Source organism: Oncorhynchus tshawytscha, linkage group LG08 (genome assembly GCF_018296145.1).
Source record: "Oncorhynchus tshawytscha isolate Ot180627B linkage group LG08, Otsh_v2.0, whole genome shotgun sequence".
Taxonomy (NCBI): domain Eukaryota; kingdom Metazoa; phylum Chordata; class Actinopteri; order Salmoniformes; family Salmonidae; genus Oncorhynchus; species Oncorhynchus tshawytscha.
The window spans coordinates 17,201,880-17,224,377 of record NC_056436.1 but is presented as its reverse complement, the minus strand read 5'-3'; the positions used below and the strand labels follow the sequence as shown (position 1 = coordinate 17,224,377).

Sequence of the window (22,498 nt, the reverse complement as noted above, 5' to 3'; positions counted from 1 at the left end):
CTGTTTGAACTCGTTACCTGTATAAAAGACACCTGTCTACACACTCAATCAAACAGACTCCAAACTCTCCACAATGGCCAAGACCAGAGAGCTGTGTAAGGACATCAGGGATAAAATTGTAGACCTGCACAAGGCTGGGATGGGCTACAGGACAATAGGCAAGCAGCTTGGTGAGAAGGCAACAACTGTTGGCGCAATTATTAGAAAATGGAAGAAGTTCAAGATGACGGGCAATCACCCTTGGTCTGGGGCTCCATGCAAGATCTCACCTCGTGGGGCATCAATGATCATGAGGAAGGTGAGGGATCAGCCCAGAACTACACGGCAGGACCTGGTCAATGACCTGAAGAGAGCTGGGACCACAGTCTCAAAGAAAACCATTAGTAACACACTATGCCGTCATGGATTAAAATCCTGCAGCGCACGCAAGGTCCCCCTGCTCAAGCCAGCTCCCGTCTTAAGTTTGCCAATGACCATCTGAATGATCCAGAGGAGGAATGGGAGGAGGTCATGTGGTCTGATGAGACAAAAATAGAGCTTTTTGGTCTAAACTCCACTCGCCGTGTTTGGAGGAAGAAGAAGGATGAGTACAACCCCAAGAACACCATCCCAACCGTGAAGCATGGAGGTGGAAACATCATTCTTTGGGGATGCTTTTCTGCAAAGGGGACAGGATGACTGCACCGTATTGAGGGGAGGATGGATGGGGCCATGTATTGCGAGATCTTGGCCAACAACCTCCTTCCCTCAGTAAGAGCATTGAAGATGGGTCGTGGCTGGGTCTTCCAGCATGACAACGACCCGAAACACACAGCCAAGGCAACTAAGGAGTGGCTCCGTAAGAAGCATCTCAAGGTCCTGGAGTGGCCTAGCCAGTCTCCAGACCTGAACCCAAAAGAAAATCTTTGGAGGGAGAGGAAAGTCCGTATTGCCCAGCGACAGCCCCGAAACCTGAAGGATCTGGAGAAGGTCTGTATGGAGGAGTGGGCCAAAATCCCTGCTGCAGTCTGTGCAAACCTGGTCAAGAACTACAGGAAACGTATGATCTCTGTAATTGCAAACAAAGGTTTCTGTACCAAATATTAAGGACCTGCTTTTCTGATGTATCAAGTACTTATGTCATGCAATAAAATGCAAATTAATTACTTAAAAATCACACAATGTGATTTTCTAGATTCCGTCCCTCACAGTTGAAGTGTACCTATGATAAAAATTACAGACCTCTACATGCTTCGTAAGTAGGAAAACCTGCAAAATCGGCAGTGTATCAAATACTTGTTATCCCCACTGTATTTTCCGTCTGATTCCATAAGGAGTACAATCTGTGTCTTGTGTATGTCCTCATTGGGTGTGTGGGGGGGGTTGTCAGGAGGGCTATCAGAGTGGCTGACAGGGGGTGCCCAGAGGGGGTGAGATCCCCTGGGCTTGGGGTTCTTCATTTGTCTGTCCTACTCTGATGTCGACGTGGTCAGGGTCTGGGGTGGACTCTTCTGCTGTGGTGTCGAGACTTTTGTCAGGAGCTGAGGTGGGCTGGTCTGCTGGCTTCTCTGCAGGGGTTGCCACCTCTCTAGTGGGTTGTTCTCTGTCACACACCATCCCCCTCACCCCCACCACCAGCAGTCTGATCCTCTCCTTTAGTGCTCTGTTCTTCTCCTGCTCTTTCTCCTGTTGAAGTTGTCTCACCACAGTCCAGAGTGCAGATATGTCTCTCTCCACCCCCAGCTCTCCGGGTCTGGTGAAGGGGGTGTTGTTGTGCTGGACTGTTGTCTGGGTCTGTGCTGACTGGAGTGTAATCACCTGCTGTTCCAGCTCCACCTGCCCTACCTCCAGCTGGGTAAATGTATCCTTCATTTCAATGAGGGGGTAGTACTCTGCTGGGAGGATGACTTTCCGCTTGGGGTTGCTCGTCTGTGGGGTTATATAATGAAGAGCTCTGGTCTGACTCGCTCGGGGTGGGGATATCTTTCTCAAGGGAGAGCTTCTCCCGCTGAGCTAATTCTTTGATTAGGTGAAAGTCCAGCTGAAACCTTTTGGGGTTGCCCTGTACCAGTACTGTTCCAAATTTATAGAGATTTATACAGTTGAAGTCGTAAGTTTACATACACTTAGGTTGGCCTCATTAAAACTAGTTTTTCAACCACTCCACAAATTTCTTGTTAACAAACTATAGTTTTGGCAAGTTGGTTAGGACATCTACTTTGTGCAGGACACAAGTAATTTTTCCAACAATTGTTTACAGACAGATTATTTCACTTATAATTCACTGTATCACAATTCCAGTGGGTCAGAAGTTTACATACACTAAGTTGACTGTGCCTTTAAACAGCTTGGAATATTCCTGAAAATGATGTAATGGCTTTAGAAGCTTCTGATAGGCTAATTAACATTATTTGAGTCAATTGGAGGTGTACCTGTGGATGTATTTCAAGGCCTACCTTCATACACAGTGCCTCTTTGCTTGACATCATGAGAAAATCAAAATAAATTAGCCAAGACTACAGAAAAAAAATTGTAGACCTCCACAAGTCTGATTCATCCTTGGGAGCAATTTCCAAACGCCTGAAGGTACCATGTTCATCTGTAGTAACAATAGTACGCAAGTATAAATACCATGGGATCACGCAGCTGTCATACCGCTCAGGAAGGAGATGCGTTCTGTCTCCTAGAGATTAATGTACTTTGGTGCGAAAGTGCAAATCAATCCCAGAACAACAGCAAAGGACCTTGTAAAGATGCTGGAGGAAACAGGTACAAAAGTATCTATATCCACAGCAAAACGAGTCCTATATCATCATAACCTGAAAGGCCGCTCAGCAAGGAAGAAGCCACTGCTCCAAACCGCCTTTAAAAAAGCCAGACTATGGTTTACAACTGCACATGGGGACAAAGATCATACTTTTTGGAGAAATGTCCTCTGATCTGATGAAACAAAAATAGATCTGTTTGACCATAATGACCATCATTATGTTTGGAGGAAAAAGGGGGAGGCTTGCAATCCGAAGAACACCATCCCAACCGTGAAGCACGGGGGTGGCAGCACCATGTTGTGGGGGTGCTTTGCTGCAGGAGGGACTGGTGCACTTCACAAAATAGATGTCATCATGAGGGAAGAAAAATTATGTGGATATTTTGAAGCAACATCTCAAGACATAAGTCAGGAAGTTAAAGTTTGGTCGCAAATGGGTCTTCCAAATTGACAATGACCCCAAGCATACTTCCAAAGTTGTGGCAAAATGGCTTAAGGACAACAAAGTCAAGGTATTGGAGTGGCCATCACAAAGCCCTGACCTCAATCCTATAGACAATTTGTGGGCAGAACTGAAAGTGTGTGCGAGCAAGGAAGCCTACAAACCTGACTCAGTTACACCAGCTCTGTCAGGAGGAATGGGCCAACATTCACCCATCTGGGTGAATGTTGGGAAGCTTGTGGAAGGCTACCTGAAATGTTTGACCCAAGTAAAAAAATAATAAAGGCAATGCTACCAAATACTAATTCAGTGTATGTAAACTTCTGACCCACTGGGAATGTGATGAAAGAAATAATAGCTGAAATTTGACATTCTTTAAAAAAAAAATGGTGATCCTAACTGACCTAAACCAGGGAATTTTTCTCGGATTAAATGTCAGGAATTTTGAAAAACTGAGTTTAAATGTATTTGGCTAAGGTGTATGTAAACTTCCAACTTCAACTGTATTAGCTGACTCAGAGTCCTCGTTGTCTCGTATCCTGAGTTTCCATCCCTCGTTAACACGCCCCTTATTAGAGGGGTAGTGTGCTAATATTGCACTCTGCTAGGACAGAGGATGTTCTGTGTGGAAGATGAGGTTGCTGATGTTCCCATTTTTATAATAGCAAAAAATGTCTCTTGATTTTCCATAAGGAGCTTCATGTTGTGATCTTTTCTTGCCTTATCATTCTTTGCATACACAGGGTGCTGTATTTGAATGACCTCTGAACAGCGGGAGGCAGCTTCCAAGGCCTCTCCATTTGGTTGGAGTAGACTGTGCGACTCTCCTGCCATTCTTGGGCTAAAGAGCTTTGACAGCTCTCACTTGACACATCGGTGCTAATTGAAGTAGTATCAAGCTTGGCAGCCTTAATTTAGCATTCAGTCCATATAAAGTAATGGAAATGATTTTTCTTTTTGGCTTTTGGAAATAAAATAAAGCTTCAGACTAAACCTTAATCACTCAGTTCTAGGTTGGTGTTTTCAGGTTTCCAGAGCATTTGCTGTATAGCTTTGGAATAATGATCTTTGGTAGTTGTAAGCCTTCCAGGTGATTCCGTAATTCCATCCAAGATCAGGTTGTGGGTTTTGAGTTTTGATTTGGAGCGAAGGTTATGTTGTAGAGGGTAGCATCCTGTTATATGTATATGACAAAAAAATCCAAGTTTATCCAACTCTAAATCTATATTTTTTAAGAACATGCTGAAAAATGCAGGAGCTTATCTGATTATGACCTCTCTCTCTCACGTCTATTCACATTCCGCTCAGACAATGACATGGACTGATACACACTTTAAAGTTTATGGTGGGTGGTGTCCAGTGTTGTAGAAATAAAGAACATATTTGCTTATTGTTTGGCATAACCTGTGTGCTACGTCAATACGTGTTGTGAGGGGTTACCTGTGATACGTAGAGAGAGATGGTACCTATTGTTGAGAGGGTCGCCCCCACCCTTGCTAACCCCCCCTCTATAGCCCCTACACCCCCCTACATCCGTCACATGCTAAAATTAGCCCAGTGATCGTGATCACATCGCTGTAGCACTGACTGAGGCAAAATCCCAACCATCTAATAACAAGAGCAGCCAATCAAATGTCAATCAAGATTCTCTTTGACACAGTAGCAGTTGCAATGGACTTTTAATGAGGGATTCTGTCTTGTAAAAATGGTTGGTTGTTAATGTCTTTTAAACTAGAGCCTCTATTTATGTTTTCTTTTAAACTGACTTTGTTCAGTCGACATCCCAAATGCCACCATATTCCCTACATATTGCACTACTTTTGTAGTAGGGTGCCATTTGGGATGCACATAAGTGTGGTGTCTATCTCAGTGTTCTCTGAGGATTGCTACTAGGTATTGATACAGGCTCTGTAACAGTAGACTGTCAGGCGGATCAGGTTCACTTCCTTCCTCTTCTATAATACCTCTACAGCAGGGGCCTACACCATTCACCCTGGAGCTGTTGTTATTGCCTCTCTCCTTTGTGTGTGTTGCTCACACTCCAGTCAGACCCTCTCTCTCTCTCTCTCTCTCTCTCTCTCTCTCTCTCTCTCTCCCCCAGGGGCACCAGTGTTGGAATGCTGGCTGGGATTGTTGAGGATTTAATGCAAGAGTGGTGCTCAAAAGGCTGGGACTGAGCTGTATTGGGATAGGACCAGGGATAGAGATAACTAAGGGTTTGGACAGTGAGTGATGGGACTGAGCTGTATTGGGATAGGACCAGGGATAGAGATAACTAAGGGTTTGGACAGTGAGTGATGGGACTGAGCTGTATTGGGATAGGACCAGGGATAGAGATAACTAAGGGTTTGGACAGTGAGTGATGGGACTGAGCTGTATTGGGATAGGACCAGGGATAGAGATAACTAAGGGTTTGGACAGTGAGTGATGGGACTGAGCTGTATTGGGATAGGACCAGGGATAGAGATAACTAAGGGTTTGGACAGTGAGTGATGGGACTGAGCTGTATTGGGATAGGACCAGGGATAGAGATAACTAAGGGTTTGGACAGTGAGTGATGGGACTGAGCTGTATTGGGATAGGACCAGGGATAGAGATAACTAAGGGTTTGGACAGTGAGTGATGGGACTGAGCTGTATTGGGATAGGACCAGGGATAGAGATAGCTAAGGGCTTGGACAGTGAGTGCTGGGACTGACATGTACTGGGGAGGGATAGGATAGTCAGGACTACTGCTCCTCTCCCTCAAATACCTCTTTGTGCATCAGCTGTGACCCAGAGATGGAAAGACACAGGGGAGATGTAACCCCACCAGGGTAGGACCAGGTTAGAATCAGGGGAGATGTAACCCCACCAGGGTAGGACCAGGGGAGATGTAACCGCACCAGGGTAGGACCAGGGGAGATGTAACCCCACCAAGGTACGACCAGGTTAGGATCAGGGGAGATGTAACCCCACCAGGGGAGGACCAGAGGAGAATAAACGCACCAGGGTAGGACCAGGTTAGGATCAGGGGAGATGTAACCCCACCAGGGTAGGACAAAGTTAGGATCAGGAGAGGTGTAACCCCACCAGGGTAGGACCAGGGGAGATGTAACCCCACCAGGGTAGGACGAGGTTAGGATCAGGAGAGATGTAACCCCACCGGGGGAGGACCAAGGGAGATGTAACCCCACCAGGGGAGGACCAAGTTAGGATCAGGAGAGATGTAACCCCACCAGGGTAGGACCAAGGGAGATGTAACCCCACCAGGGTAGGACCAAGTTAGTATCAGGAGAGATGTAACCCAACCAGGGTAGGACCAGGGGAGATGTAAACCCACCAGGGAAGATGTAACCCTACCAGGGGAGATGTAACCCTACCAGGGTAGGACCAGGTTAGAATCAGGGGAGATGTAACCCCACCAGGTTAGGACCAGGTTAGTATCAGGAGAGATGTAAACCCAACAGGGTAGGACCAGGTTAGGATCAGGAGAGATGTAACCCCACCAGGGGATGACCAAGTTAGGATCAGGAGAGATGTAACCCCACCAGGGTAGGAGCAGGGGATATGTAACCCCACCAGTGTAGGACCAGGGGAGATGTAACCCCGCCAGGGTAGGCCCAGGTTAGGATCAGGGGAGATGTAACCCCACCAGGGTAGGACCAGGTTAGGACCAGGGGAGATGTAACCCCATCAGGGTAAGACCAAGTTAGTATAAGGAGAGATGTAACCCCAACAGGGTAGGACCAGGTTAGGATCAGGGGAGTTGTAACCCCACCAGGGTAACCCTACCAGGGTAGGGCCAGTTTAGGTCCAGGAGAGATGTCACCCCACCAGGGTAGGACCAGGTTAGGATCAGGAGAGATGTGACCCCACCAGGGTAGGACCAGGTTAGAATCAGGGGAGATATAACCCAACCAGGGTAGGACCAGGGTAGGCCCAGGGGAGATGTAAACCTACCAGGGAAGATGTAACCCTACCAGGGGAGATGTAACCCTACCAGGGTAGGACCAGGTTAGAATCAGGGGAGATGTAACCCCACCAGGGTAGGACCAGGTTAGGATCAGGAGAGATGTAACCCCACCAGGGTAGGACCAGGTTAGGATCAGGAGAGATGTAACCCCACCAGGGTCGACCAGGGAGATGTAACCCCACCAGGGTAGGAAGAGGTTAGGATCAGGAGAGATGTAACCCCACCAGGGGAGGACCAAGTTAGGATCAGGAGAGGTGTAACCCCACCAGGGTAGGACCAGGGGAGATGTAACCCCACCAGGGTAGGACGAGGTTAGGATCAGGAGAGATGTAACCCCACCGGGGAGGGACCAAGGGAGATGTAACCCCACCAGGGGAGGACCAAGTTAGGATCAGGAGAGATGTAACCCCACCAGGGTAGGACCAAGGGAGATGTAACCCCACCAGGGTAGGACCAAGTTAGTATCAGGAGAGATGTAACCCAACCAGGGTAGGACCAGGGGAGATGTAAACCCACCAGGGAAGATGTAACCCTACCAGGGGAGATGTAACCCTACCAGGGTAGGACCAGGTTAGAATCAGGGGAGATGTAACCCCACCAGGTTAGGACCAGGTTAGGATCAGGAGAGATGTAACCCCACCAGGGTAGGACCAGGTTAGGATCAGGGGAGATGTAACCCCACCAGGGTAGGACCAAGTTAGGATCAGGAGAGATGTAACCCCACCAGGGTAGGACCAGGGGAAATGTAACCCCACCAGGGTAGAACGAGGTTAGAATCAGGTGAGATGTAACCCAACCAGGGTAGGACCAGGGTAGGACCAGGGGAGATGTAAACCCACCAGGGAAGATGTAACCCTACCAGGGGAGATGTAACCCTACCAGGGTAGGACCAGGTTAGAATCAGGGGAGATGTAACCCCACCAGGGTAGGACCGGATTAGGATCAGGAGAGATGTAACCCCACCAGGGTAGGACCAGGTTAGAATCAGGGGAGATGTAACCCCACCAGGGTAGGACCAAGTTAGGATCAGGAGAGATGTAACCCCACCAGGGTAGGACCAGGGGAGATGTAACCCCACCAGGGTAGGACCAGGTTAGGATCAGGAGAGATGTAACCCCACCAGAGTAGGACCAAGTTAGGATCAGGAGAGATGTAACCCCACCATGGTAGGACCAGGGGAGATGTAAACCCACCATGGTAGGACCAGGTTAGGATCAGGAGAGATGTTGTAACCCCACCAGGGTAGAACCAGGTTAGGATCAGGAGAGATGTAACCCCACCAAGGTAGGACCAGGGGAGATGTAACCCCACTAGGGTAGGACCAGGGGAGAAGTAAACCCACCAGGGTAGGACCAGGTTAGGATCAGGGAGATGTAACCCCACCAGGGAGATGTAACCCCACCAGGGAAGATGTAACCCCACCAGGGAAGATGTAACCCTACCAGGGGAGATGTAACCCTACCAGGGAAGATGTAACCCTACCAGGGAAGATGTAACCCCACCAGGGTAGGACCAGGTTAGGATCAGGGGAGATGTAACCCCACCAGGGTAGGACCAGGTTAGGATCAGGAGAGATGTAACCCCACCAGGGTCGACCAGGGGAGATGTAACCCCACCAGGGTAGGACGAGGTTAGGATCAGGAGAGATGTAACCCCACCAGGGAGGACCAAGTTAGGATCAGGAGAGATGTAACCCCACCAGGGTAGGACCAGGTTAGGATCAGGAGAGATGTAACCCCACCAGGGTCGACCAGGGGAGATGTAACCCCAACAGGGTAGGACCAGGTTAGGATCAGGGGAGTTGTAACCCCACCAGGGTAACCCTACCAGGGTAGGGCCAGTTTAGGTCCAGGAGAGATGTCACCCCACCAGGGTAGGACCAGGTTAGGATCAGGAGAGATGTGACCCCACCAGGGTAGGACCAGGTTAGAATCAGGGGAGATATAACCCAACCAGGGTAGGACCAGGGTAGGCCCAGGGGAGATGTAAACCTACCAGGGAAGATGTAACCCTACCAGGGGAGATGTAACCCTACCAGGGTAGGACCAGGTTAGAATCAGGGGAGATGTAACCCCACCAGGGTAGGACCAGGTTAGGATCAGGAGAGATGTAACCCCACCAGGGTAGGACCAGGTTAGGATCAGGAGAGATGTAACCCCACCAGGGTCGACCAGGGGAGATGTAACCCCACCAGGGTAGGAAGAGGTTAGGATCAGGAGAGATGTAACCCCACCAGGGAGGACCAAGTTAGATCAGGAGAGATGTAACCCCACCAGGGTAGGACGAGGTTAGGATCAGGAGAGATGTAACCCCACCGGGGAGGACCAAGGAGATGTAACCCCACCAGGGGAGGACCAAGTTAGGATCAGGAGAGATGTAACCCCACCAGGGTAGGACCAAGGGAGATGTAACCCCACCAGGGTAGGACCAAGTTAGTATCAGGAGAGATGTAACCCAACCAGGGTAGGACCAGGGGAGATGTAAACCCACCAGGGAAGATGTAACCCTACCAGGGGAGATGTAACCCTACCAGGGTAGGACCAGGTTAGAATCAGGGGAGATGTAACCCCACCAGGTTAGGACCAGGTTAGGATCAGGAGAGATGTAACCCCACCAGGGCAGGACCAGGTTAGGATCAGGGAAGATGTAACCCCACCAGGGTAGGACCAAGTTAGGATCAGGAGAGATGTAACCCCACCAGGGTAGGACCAGGGGAAATGTAACCCCACCAGGGTAGAACGAGGTTAGAATCAGGGGAGATGTAACCCAACCAGGGTAGGACCAGGGTAGGACCAGGGGAGATGTAAACCCACCAGGGAAGATGTACCCCTACCAGGGGAGATGTAACCCTACCAGGGTAGGACCAGGTTAGGATCAGGAGAGATGTAACCCCACCAGAGTAGGACCAAGTTAGGATCAGGAGAGATGTAACCCCACCATGGTAGGACCAGGGGAGATGTAAATCCACCATGGTAGGACCAGGTTAGGATCAGGAGAGATGTTGTAACCCCACCAGGGTAGGACCAGGTTAGGATCAGGAGAGATGTAACCCCACCAAGGTAGGACCAGGGGAGATGTAACCCCACTAGGGTAGGACCAGGGGAGAAGTAAACCCACCAGGGTAGGACCAGGTTAGGATCAGGGAGATGTAACCCCACCAGGGAAGATGTAACCCCACCAGGGAAGATGTAACCCTACCAGGGGAGATGTAACCCTACCAGGGAAGATGTAACCCTACCAGGAGATGTAACCCCACCAGGGTAGGACCAGGTTAGGATCAGGGAGATGTAACCCCACCAGGGTAGGACCAGGTTAGGATCAGGAGAGATGTAACCCCACCAGGGTCGACCAGGGGAGATGTAACCCCACCAGGGTAGGACGAGGTTAGGATCAGGAGAGATGTAACCCCACCAGGGGAGGACCAAGTTAGGATCAGGAGAGATGTAACCCCACCAGGGTAGGACCAGGGGAGATGTAACCCGACCAGGGTAGGACGAGGTTAGGATCAGGAGAGATGTAACCCCACCAGGGGAGGACCAAGTTAGGATCAGGAGAGATGTCACCCCACCAGGGTAGGACCAAGGGAGATGTAACCCCACCAGGGTAGCACCAAGTTAGTATCAGGAGAGATGTAACCCAACCAGGTTAGGACCAGGGGTAGGACCAGGGGAGATGTAACCCCACCAGGGTAGGACCAGGTTAGGATCAGGAGAGATGTAACCCCACCAGGGGAGGACCAAGTTAGGATCAGGAGAGATGTAACCCCACCAGGGTAGGACCAAGGGAGATGTAACCCCACCAGGGTAGGACCAAGTTAGTATCAGGAGAGATGTAACCCAACCAGGGTAGGACCAGGGGAGATGTAAACCCACCAGGGAAGATGTAACCCTACCAGGGGAGATGTAACCCTACCAGGGTAGGACCAGGTTAGAATCAGGGGAGATGTAACCCCACCAGGTTAGGACCAGGTTAGTATCAGGAGAGATGTAAACCCAACAGGGTAGGACCAGGTTAGGATCAGGAGAGATGTAACCCCACCAGGGGAGGACCAAGTTAGGATCAGGAGAGATGTAACCCCACCAGGGTAGGAGCAGGGGATATGTAACCCCACCAGTGTAGGACCAGGGGAGATGTAACCCCGCCAAGGTAGACCCAGGTTAGGATCAGGGGAGATGTAACCCCACCAGGGTAGGACCAGGTTAGGACCAGGGGAGATGTAACCCCATCAGGGTAAGACCAAGTTAGTATAAGGAGAGATGTAACCCCAACAGGGTAGGACCAGGTTAGGATCAGGGGAGTTGTAACCCCACCAGGGTAACCCTACCAGGGTAGGGCCAGTTTAGGTCCAGGAGAGATGTCACCCCACCAGGGTAGGACCAGGTTAGGATCAGGAGAGATGTGACCCCACCAGGGTAGGACCAGGTTAGAATCAGGGGAGATATAACCCAACCAGGGTAGGACCAGGGTAGGCCCAGGGAGATGTAAACCTACCAGGGAAGATGTAACCCTACCAGGGGAGATGTAACCCTACCAGGGTAGGACCAGGTTAGAATCAGGGGAGATGTAACCCCACCAGGGTAGGACCAGGTTAGGATCAGGAGAGATGTAACCCCACCAGGGTAGGACCAGGTTAGGATCAGGAGAGATGTAACCCCACCAGGGTCGACCAGGGGAGATGTAACCCCACCAGGGTAGGAAGAGGTTAGGATCAGGAGAGATGTAACCCCACCAGGGGAGGACCAAGTTAGGATCAGGAGAGGTGTAACCCCACCAGGGTAGGACCAGGGGAGATGTAACCCCACCAGGGTAGGACGAGGTTAGGATCAGGAGAGATGTAACCCCACCGGGGAGGACCAAGGGAGATGTAACCCCACCAGGGGAGGACCAAGTTAGGATCAGGAGAGATGTAACCCCACCAGGGTAGGACCAAGGGAGATGTAACCCCACCAGGGTAGGACCAGGTATCAGGAGAGATGTAACCCAACCAGGGTAGGACCAGGGGAGATGTAAACCCACCAGGGAAGATGTAACCCTACCAGGGGAGATGTAACCCTACCAGGGTAGGACCAGGTTAGAATCAGGGGAGATGTAACCCCACCAGGTTAGGACCAGGTTAGGATCAGGAGAGATGTAACCCCACCAGGGTAGGACCAGGTTAGGATCAGGGGAGATGTAACCCCACCAGGGTAGGACCAAGTTAGGATCAGGAGAGATGTAACCCCACCAGGGTAGGACCAGGGGAAATGTAACCCCACCAGGGTAGAACGAGGTTAGAATCAGGGGAGATGTAACCCAACCAGGGTAGGACCAGGGTAGGACCAGGGGAGATGTAAACCCACCAGGGAAGATGTAACCCTACCAGGGGAGATGTAACCCTACCAGGGTAGGACCAGGTTAGAATCAGGGGAGATGTAACCCCACCAGGGTAGGACCGGGTTAGGATCAGGAGAGATGTAACCCCACCAGGGTAGGACCAGGTTAGAATCAGGGGAGATGTAACCCCACCAGGGTAGGACCAAGTTAGGATCAGGAGAGATGTAACCCCACCAGGGTAGGACCAGGGGAGATGTAACCCCACCAGGGTAGGACCAGGTTAGGATCAGGAGAGATGTAACCCCACCAGAGTAGGACCAAGTTAGGATCAGGAGAGATGTAACCCCACCATGGTAGGACCAGGGAGATGTAAACCCACCATGGTAGGACCAGGTTAGGATCAGGAGAGATGTTGTAACCCCACCAGGGTAGAACCAGGTTAGGATCAGGAGAGATGTAACCCCACCAAGGTAGGACCAGGGGAGATGTAACCCCACTAGGGTAGGACCAGGGGAGAAGTAAACCCACCAGGGTAGGACCAGGTTAGGATCAGGGAGATGTAACCCCACCAGGGAGATGTAACCCCACCAGGGAAGATGTAACCCCACCAGGGAAGATGTAACCCTACCAGGGGAGATGTAACCCTACCAGGGAAGATGTAACCCTACCAGGGAAGATGTAACCCCACCAGGGTAGGACCAGGTTAGGATCAGGGGAGATGTAACCCCACCAGGGTAGGACCAGGTTAGGATCAGGAGAGATGTAACCCCACCAGGGTCGACCAGGGGAGATGTAACCCCACCAGGGTAGGACGAGGTTAGGATCAGGAGAGATGTAACCCCACCAGGGGAGGACCAAGTTAGGATCAGGAGAGATGTAACCCCACCAGGGTAGGACCAGGGGAGATGTAACCCCAACAGGGTAGGACCAGGTTAGGATCAGGGGAGTTGTAACCCCACCAGGGTAACCCTACCAGGGTAGGGCCAGTTTAGGTCCAGGAGAGATGTCACCCCACCAGGGTAGGACCAGGTTAGGATCAGGAGAGATGTGACCCCACCAGGGTAGGACCAGGTTAGAATCAGGGGAGATATAACCCAACCAGGGTAGGACCAGGGTAGGCCCAGGGGAGATGTAAACCTACCAGGGAAGATGTAACCCTACCAGGGGAGATGTAACCCTACCAGGGTAGGACCAGGTTAGAATCAGGGGAGATGTAACCCCACCAGGGTAGGACCAGGTTAGGATCAGGAGAGATGTAACCCCACCAGGGTAGGACCAGGTTAGGATCAGGAGAGATGTAACCCCACCAGGGTCGACCAGGGAGATGTAACCCCACCAGGGTAGGAAGAGGTTAGGATCAGGAGAGATGTAACCCCACCAGGGGAGGACCAAGTTAGGATCAGGAGAGATGTAACCCCACCAGGGTAGGACGAGGTTAGGATCAGGAGAGATGTAACCCCACCAGGGAGGACCAAGGGAGATGTAACCCCACCAGGGGAGGACCAAGTTAGGATCAGGAGAGATGTAACCCCACCAGGGTAGGACCAAGGGAGATGTAACCCCACCAGGGTAGGACCAAGTTAGTATCAGGAGAGATGTAACCCAACCAGGGTAGGACCAGGGGAGATGTAAACCCACCAGGGAAGATGTAACCCTACCAGGGGAGATGTAACCCTACCAGGGTAGGACCAGGTTAGAATCAGGGGAGATGTAACCCCACCAGGTTAGGACCAGGTTAGGATCAGGAGAGATGTAACCCCACCAGTGTAGGACCAGGTTAGGATCAGGGAAGATGTAACCCCACCAGGGTAGGACCAAGTTAGGATCAGGAGAGATGTAACCCCACCAGGGTAGGACCAGGGGAAATGTAACCCCACCAGGGTAGAACGAGGTTAGAATCAGGGGAGATGTAACCCAACCAGGGTAGGACCAGGGTAGGACCAGGGGAGATGTAAACCCACCAGGGAAGATGTAACCCTACCAGGGGAGATGTAACCCTACCAGGGTAGGACCAGGTTAGGATCAGGAGAGATGTAACCCCACCAGAGTAGGACCAAGTTAGGATCAGGAGAGATGTAACCCCACCATGGTAGGACCAGGGGAGATGTAAATCCACCATGGTAGGACCAGGTTAGGATCAGGAGAGATGTTGTAACCCCACCAGGGTAGGACCAGGTTAGGATCAGGAGAGATGTAACCCCACCAGGGTCGACCAGGGGAGATGTAACCCCAACAGGGTAGGACCAGGTTAGGATCAGGGGAGTTGTAACCCCACCAGGGTAACCCTACCAGGGTAGGGCCAGTTTAGGTCCAGGAGAGATGTCACCCCACCAGGGTAGGACCAGGTTAGGATCAGGAGAGATGTGACCCCACCAGGGTAGGACCAGGTTAGAATCAGGGAGATATAACCCAACCAGGGTAGGACCAGGGTAGGCCCAGGGGAGATGTAAACCTACCAGGGAAGATGTAACCCTACCAGGGGAGATGTAACCCTACCAGGGTAGGACCAGGTTAGAATCAGGGGAGATGTAACCCCACCAGGGTAGGACCAGGTTAGGATCAGGAGAGATGTAACCCCACCAGGGTAGGACCAGGTTAGGATCAGGAGAGATGTAACCCCACCAGGGTCGACCAGGGGAGATGTAACCCCACCAGGGTAGGAAGAGGTTAGGATCAGGAGAGATGTAACCCCACCAGGGGAGGACCAAGTTAGGATCAGGAGAGATGTAACCCCACCAGGGTAGGACGAGGTTAGGATCAGGAGAGATGTAACCCCACCGGGGGAGGACCAAGGGAGATGTAACCCCACCAGGGGAGGACCAAGTTAGGATCAGGAGAGATGTAACCCCACCAGGGTAGGACCAAGGGAGATGTAACCCCACCAGGGTAGGACCAAGTTAGTATCAGGAGAGATGTAACCCAACCAGGGTAGGACCAGGGGAGATGTAAACCCACCAGGGAAGATGTAACCCTACCAGGGGAGATGTAACCCTACCAGGGTAGGACCAGGTTAGAATCAGGGGAGATGTAACCCCACCAGGTTAGGACCAGGTTAGGATCAGGAGAGATGTAACCCCACCAGGGTAGGACCAGGTTAGGATCAGGGAAGATGTAACCCCACCAGGGTAGGACCAAGTTAGGATCAGGAGAGATGTAACCCCACCAGGGTAGGACCAGGGGAAATGTAACCCCACCAGGGTAGAACGAGGTTAGAATCAGGGAGATGTAACCCAACCAGGGTAGGACCAGGGTAGGACCAGGGGAGATGTAAACCCACCAGGGAAGATGTAACCCTACCAGGGGAGATGTAACCCTACCAGGGTAGGACCAGGTTAGGATCAGGAGAGATGTAACCCCACCAGAGTAGGACCAGGTTAGGATCAGGAGAGATGTAACCCCACCATGGTAGGACCAGGGGAGATGTAAATCCACCATGGTAGGACCAGGTTAGGATCAGGAGAGATGTTGTAACCCCACCAGGGTAGGACCAGGTTAGGATCAGGAGAGATGTAACCCCACCAGGTAGGACCAGGGGAGATGTAACCCCACTAGGGTAGGACCAGGGTAGAAGTAAACCCACCAGGGTAGGACCAGGTTAGGATCAGGGAGATGTAACCCCACCAGGGAGATGTAACCCCACCAGGGAAGATGTAACCCCACCAGGGAAGATGTAACCCTACCAGGGGAGATGTAACCCTACCAGGGAAGATGTAACCCTACCAGGAAGATGTAACCCCACCAGGGTAGGACCAGGTTAGGATCAGGGAGATGTAACCCCACCAGGGTAGGACCAGGTTAGGATCAGGAGAGATGTAACCCCACCAGGGTCGACCAGGGGAGATGTAACCCCACCAGGGTAGGACGAGGTTAAGATCAGGAGAGATGTAACCCCACCAGGGGAGGACCAAGTTAGGATCAGGAGAGATGTAACCCCACCAGGGTAGGACCAGGGGAGATGTAACCCCACCAGGGTAGGACGAGGTTAGGATCAGGAGAGATGTAACCCCACCAGGGGAGGACCAAGTTAGGATCAGGAGAGATGTCACCCCACCAGGGTAGGACCAAGGGAGATGTAACCCCACCAGGGTAGCACCAAGTTAGTATCAGGAGAGATGTAACCCAACCAGGTTAGGACCAGGGGTAGGACCAGGGGAGATGTAAACCCACCAGGGAAGATGTAACCCTACCAGGGGAGATGTAACCCTACCAGGGTAGGACCAGGTTAGAATCGGGGGAGATGTAACCCCACCAGGGTAGGACCAGGTTAGGATCAGGAGAGATGTAACTCCACCAGGGTAGGACCAGGTTAGGATCAGGGAGATGGGGTAGGCCCATGTGGATCAGGAGAGATGTAACCCCCACCAGGGTAGGACCAGTTAGGATCAGGGGAGATGTAACCCCACCAGGGTAGGACCAGGTTAGGAGGGAGAGATGTAACCCCACCAGTAGGGGAGATGTAACCCACCAGGGTAGGACCAGGTTAGGATCAGGAGAGAAGTAACCCCACCAGGGTAGGACCAGGTTAGGATCAGGGAGATGTAACCCCACCAGGGAGATGTAACCCCACCAGGGAAGATGTAACCCCACCAGGGTAGGACCAGGTTAGGATCAGTAGAGATGTAACCCCACCAGGGTGTAGGCCCAGGTTAGGATCAGGGTAGGAGATGTAACCCCACCAGGGTAGGACCAGGTTAGGATCATGAGAGATGTAACCCCACCAGGGTAGGACCAGGGGAGTTGTAACCCCACCAGGGTAGGACCAGGTTAGGATCAGGGAGATGTAACCCCACCAGGGTAGGACCACGGAAGATGTAACCCCTCCAGGGAAGATGTAACCCTACCAGGGGAGATGTAACCCTACCAGTGGAGATGTAACCCAACCAGGGTAGGACCAGGTTAGGATCAGGGGAGATGTAACCCTACCAGGGTAGAACCAGGTTAGGATCAGGGGAGATGTAACCCAACCAGGGTAGGACCAGGTTAGGATCAGGGGAGATGTAACCCCACCAGGGTAGAACCAGGTTAGGATCAGGAGAGATGTAACCCCACCAGGGTAGAACCAGGTTAGGATCAGGAGAGATGTAACCCCACCAGGGAAGATGTAACCCTACCAGGGTAGGACCAGGGCAGCACCCAGAATGAAAGGATTTAATCTCATTTCGGTGGGTGGTGAACTATAGTACCCCAGAGAGAGAGGGGAGAGGGGGGATTAGCATGATGTTACTAACATGATGGTGTGTGTGTGAGAGAGAGAGAGAGAGAGAGAGAGAGAATAAAGTATATTCATGTGTGTGTGACCACACTGACCATCTCTCCTCTCTCTCCAGGGCTCTGGTAGGTCCCCCAGTGGTGAGCCGTCTCCCCCAGCAGACTACCTCCCAGTGGGCCAGAAGCCAGAGGCTGTGGTCCATGCCATGAAGGTACTGGAGGTCCATGAGAACCTGGAGAAGAAGATCCCTGAAGACTACGACGAAGACCTCAGTGAGAAGGAGAAGGCCATCGTCAGGGAGATGTGTAATGTAAGAAACTTTCTCTCTCTCCTCTCTTCCATATTACCTTTCTCATCTCCTCTATCCTATCCCAGTAAGCTAATAATGAGAGCTTGATTAAGATACATGAGTTGCGTCTCTCTCTCCCTATCCCCCTCTCTCTCTCTCCCTCCCCCTCTCCCTCCCCCTCCCTCCCTCTCCCTCCCCCCCTCCCTCTCCCTCCCCCTCTCCCTACCCCCTCCCTCCCTCCCTCTCCCTCCCCCTCTCCCTCCCCCCTCTCCCCCTCTCCCTACCCCCTCCCTCCCTCCCTCTCCCTCCCAGTTTCTGTTTGTTTGCCTGTCCCGAATCACAAGCCTGCCATCGCTTTGACGGAGAGCAGTGTTTCAATTACTGCACAATTACCCCCCTCCATCCCTCCCTCTCAACCTCCCCCCTCTCACCCCTTCACTTCCCCGTGCTATAATTGGAGGTTCCCATAAAGGAGCCATAGTGTTTACGACACACTTGTCAGCGTAATTAAAATAACTTCACTGGGAGAAACAATGGAAGCTCTTATTGTGGCCTCGTAAGCCTTCGAGCTCCATTCCCCCTGTAAACCTCCCAGATACATTCCCCCTGTAAACCTCCCAGATACATTCCCCCTGTAAACCTCCCAGATACATTCCCCCTGTAAACCTCCCAGATACATTCCCCTGTAAACCTCCCAGATACATTCCCCCTGTAAACCTCCCAGATACATTCCCCTGTAAACCTCCCAGATACATTCCCCCAGATACATTCCCCTGTAAACCTCCCAGATACATTCCCCTCTGTAAACCTCCCAGATACATTCCCCCTGTAAACCTCCCAGATACATTCCCCTGTAAACCTCCCAGATACATTCCCCCTGTAAACCTCCCAGATACATTCCCCCTGTAAACCTCCCAGATACATTCCCCCTGTAAACCTCCCAGATACATTCCCCCTGTAAACCTCCCAGGCCTAGGATAAAATAGGAGGATAGAAAGTAGTGCACTATAAAGATAATATACACTCTGTGACAGGCCTGGCGAGGAGTGCAGGGTAGTATGGGACCAGTGTTCTCGTAGGGACAGCCCTGGGGCCCTTCCAGGCTTTCAGTAGCCATGCCTGTTGGTTGTTCCATACAGAGCTCTGTACATGAGAGACAGAGAACATGGAGACACAATGCAGCCATTTACAGTCAAGTATCTCATCTACCATAAAGACATCCTGGTCACTAATGAGGTCTATGTTACATGGTCCTGGGTCGACCTCTCTCTCTCTCATCACAGAGTTGGGAGTTAAGTGTTGCACAGCTGTTGTTGTGTCCCCCTAAAACTGCATTTTCTGCTCAGATTATGTGGAGCACATTTTTGTTGACACCCATTGGTTGGCTGGATTCCAGTCATATATATGGTTCCCATCTCTCTATGACCTCCCTTTGACCCACAGGGTCAATTAGTACTACATTTCACTTCTAGAGACCCTCATCTGAAGGGACTGGATATACTGTAGATAGTATACAGCCGTTGTGTAACAGGGTTTTGTGTCCCCCCTCCCACTTCCCTGTACTCTGTTGTGTTCTCAGGTGGTGTGGCGTAAACTAGGTGACGCTGCAGGATCCAAGCCTTCCATCCGCCAGCATCTCTCTGGGAACCAGTTCAAAGGGCCCTTGTAGTCCTTAAGACCACATTAACCAGCGCACAGCAGCACTCAGATGAGACAAACGGACAGACAGACAAATTAACAACAACAACCATGGACCCGCAGCACTGAGTGCACAAACAAGGGGCACATCTCAAATGACACCCTCCTATTTTCTCAGCACTGTGTGACCGTGGCTAGATGATCCCCACAAACTCGAGCCTGAACCCAAACCTCTGTGCTTAGCCTCCCCTAACATTGTCCCCTGGTGAATATAGGAATGTAGGCTACCCACTTCCCACCTGACCTGGGTAGTGGGTACAGTAAATCTCAGTTTAGATCGGATAAAATAGGCTGCGCCGATGAAGGGTTAAAAACAGCGGTTGGCAATCCTATAGCCTCTGACCACGTTGGCTCTCATTTTCTGTTTATTTCAAGACAATTCTACATGTTGAATGACACACCGTTCGTCAATACCCAGCAGGTAATCTAGTGCCCACGGCCAGCGTTGGTTATGGTGTCTTGTCATTAAAGAGAAGGAAGAGGAGGATAAACTGCCCCTTACAATCAGTCACTACACCTGAGCTACAGTACTTTACCTGACCCTCTGCCATCTCCAACCAACGTCTGTTTTGGTGTTTGTAAATGTTCACCTACCAAGTGTTCAAGACTGACAACCACTCCAGGACAAACCATTCTACTATTCTCAAGTCAAGGCCCTGATATGTTCTGTTCTTGGCTTTACTTCCATTACTTTTCCATTCAACAGCCAACTGACTGGCAACTCCTTACAACATAGATGAGGACAAATACTGGAAATCGCATGATGTCATTTCCTTCAGTGTAGAATCACAAGCCATAGGTTTATACAACGTGAAACCTAGCTGCTGTAGGATGCTGTTTAATAATGTAGTCCTCTTTTATCTGAGAGAACTATGTGTACAAATGTAGACGGAAATCCTTTCAAAGTGTTAAACTAAATTCTAGCACTAAAGTAGGTTATGTTTAACGAAACGTAGTGCTATTTTTTTACCTGTTGTTTTTAGTGTTCATGTTTGTTTGTGCCTCAAATGGCATCCTATTCTTTATACCAACACTATATAGGGAAAAGGGTGACATTTGGGATGCACACTTTATAACTAAGTACAGAAAGTGGCACACCGAGTGCAGTTTCATAAATGTACTCCCAAGGCTGAAAGCTTATAGCCTGGGGGCCAGTCTGCTTAGCCACTCCTGAAAACTCCTGATAGAACTGTCATGACAAACATGACTACAGTGACAGCAATGGAGTTGGTAAAAGCACAAACAGTTCTGGGACCAGACTAGAAGGCTGTCATACTATTAACTGAAACATGAACTCAAGGGAAGGTTACGGTTCATGCCAGAAAGTCAGACTCTTGCTAGATGGAAGTGGGACTTTTCACTTACAAATCTGCAGATCTTATATATGACAATCGTTGAAACGGTTTGAAAACAACTTATTTTGACCAGTCCTAAGTATTCTCTATGAGCTCTTGCCCATTCAACCTCTGAATGGCACACATACACAATCCATGTCTCAATTGTCTCAAGGCTTATCCTTCTTTAACCTTTCTCCTCCCCTTCATCTACACTGATTGAAGTGGATTTAACAAGTGACATCAATAAGGGATCATAACTTTCACCCTGATTCACCTGGTTAGTCTATGTCATGGAAAGAGCAGGAGTTCTTAATGTTTTGTACACTCAGTGCATGTATACTGAGTTCTCGGAGCTGGATCCTATGTATACTTTATAAGGTGTCTTAGCTGGCTCCTGTACATTATTACATGTGTTAGGCCTGTGTATGCTGTATGAGGTCTCATAGATTATCACTGTACAATCAGTCAGTCTAGCAATCCTTGGCAAGTCTCATACAATTCTTATGTATGCTCAATGAAGTCTCATAGATGATCACTGTGCGTGATTAAGTCTCCTAGGGTCCCTATGTATGCTGTATGAAGTCTCATAGATGATCACTGTGCGTAATTAAGTCTCCTAGGATCCCTATGTATGCTGTATGAAGTCTCATAGATGATCACTGTGCGTAATTAAGTCTCCTAAGGTCCCTATGTATACTGTATGAAGTCTCATAGATGATCACTGTGTGTAATTAAGTCTCCTAAGGTCCCTATGTATACTGTATGAAGTCTCATAGATGTCATCTCTATGTGAGGTCTTCCAGCGGGACTTCAGTGTACAATACACTATGTAGCTAAATGAAGCTTCATAGCTGTGTTCTATACTCTACGGTGGCTCCTAGCCCATTTCTGTGTATTTGAGTCATCTCAGTATTGTACGGGGTCTTTTAGGTGACATTACCTATATAACACCGTCATAAGACTGACATAAGACGTCATTAAGAGTTTTAACAGACAGATGTCATTAGGAGTAATAACATCTCTGTATATCCTAATCTCTTCTTTATAGGGAGTTGTACAATGCATGTACAATGAATGAAGTGTCATAGCTGTGCTGAGTTCTATGTACATGCATATGTTAGGCCAGTGAATACTGTATATGAGCACTCAGAGTCTATATAGTGTAGGAGTAATATTGGCTAGGTTGAGTTCTGAATAGGCAGTTACAAACTGTGTTAAAAGAAACTTGCTGTATTCTCTCGGATTTGTGTTCTAAAATCTGAACAAAAGGTTTGATGTCAGATTGGTAAATTATTCTGAATTGAGTTTGACACATTGTCAATCTATTTCGGGGTATAATACATGTATACCCCAATTGTTATTATACAGAAGGGTGTGTATAAATCTATGTTTACACAAAAAATATTCTCATTTTATTGATAGCAGAAGAGCGGCTGTGTTCATCCCAAATGGCACCCTATATAGTGCATTACTTTTGACCAGAGCCCCTTTTTACCCTGGTAAAATGTAG

At 50.1% G+C, this 22,498-nt stretch overlaps 1 protein-coding gene across 2 annotated transcripts in view; it reads left to right on the top strand.

Annotated features, from left to right (window-relative positions):
* The window catches only part of LOC112255780 (coiled-coil domain-containing protein 85C-A), a 91,293-nt gene extending 70,115 nt beyond the window's left edge, over nt 1–21,178 (top strand). For both annotated transcript variants that reach the window (XM_042325292.1, XM_042325291.1), the window contains 2 exons: nt 17,783–17,974; nt 19,533–21,178. In XM_042325292.1, coding sequence (XP_042181226.1) covers nt 17,783–17,974; nt 19,533–19,622 — 282 coding nt within the window. In that variant the 3' untranslated portion in view covers nt 19,623–21,178. The remainder of the gene's footprint in view (nt 1–17,782; nt 17,975–19,532) is intronic.
* The last annotated feature ends 1,320 nt before the right edge of the window (nt 21,179–22,498 follow it).